This window comes from Corvus brachyrhynchos, unplaced genomic scaffold (genome assembly GCF_000691975.1).
Source record: "Corvus brachyrhynchos isolate BGI_N302 unplaced genomic scaffold, ASM69197v1 scaffold419, whole genome shotgun sequence".
NCBI lineage: Eukaryota > Metazoa > Chordata > Aves > Passeriformes > Corvidae > Corvus > Corvus brachyrhynchos.
Genome location: NW_008239763.1, coordinates 130474 through 130974, shown reverse-complemented (window position 1 = coordinate 130974; position 501 = coordinate 130474). Strand labels below are relative to the sequence as shown.

Here is a 501-nt window from a genome sequence, read left to right as displayed (position 1 = left end):
TGAGGCGGATGAAGGGCTCGATCTCCATCGCGATCGGCGTCCGCCCCACCTCCAGCCCCGAGGCCAGCGACGCGATCCTGCCCATCACCGTCCGGTCCCCCGTGGAGATGACAATGCCCCGCGCGGTGCCTGGCAGGGTGGCAGGGGGGTGAGGGTGACAAAGAGCTCGGGGACACCCCCAGGGTGGAGGGGGACGTGGTGGGTGCCCACCTTCCACGCAGTTGGTGGAGAAGAAGCAGATGTTGCGCGTCTCCAGGGGGTTCTCGTGCGTGAACTCCGGGGAGCGCGTCTGCGGCTCCGACTCGCCCGTCAGGGAGGAGTTGTCCACCTGGGGGGGGGCACAGAGGGGGGCATGAGGCACCCTGTGCCCATCCGGGGTCCCTGGTGTCCCTGAAATGTCCACTGTCCTCACCCAGTGTCCCCAATGTCCCCTCAATGTCCCTTCAATGTCTCCTGTCCCCACCCAATGTCCCCAATGTCCCCAGTGTCCCCAGTGCCCAC

At 66.9% G+C, this 501-nt stretch overlaps 1 protein-coding gene across 1 annotated transcript in view; it reads right to left on the bottom strand.

Annotated features, from left to right (window-relative positions):
* LOC103621401 (sodium/potassium-transporting ATPase subunit alpha-2) overlaps nucleotides 1-501 on the bottom strand; it is a 20932-nt gene that overhangs the window by 19920 nt on the left and 511 nt on the right. Inside the window, exons 3-4 of the mRNA XM_017742793.1 lie at nucleotides 211-328; nucleotides 7-129 (exon numbers count right to left, since the gene is read on the bottom strand). Coding sequence (XP_017598282.1) covers nucleotides 7-129; nucleotides 211-328 — 241 coding nt within the window. The remainder of the gene's footprint in view (nucleotides 1-6; nucleotides 130-210; nucleotides 329-501) is intronic.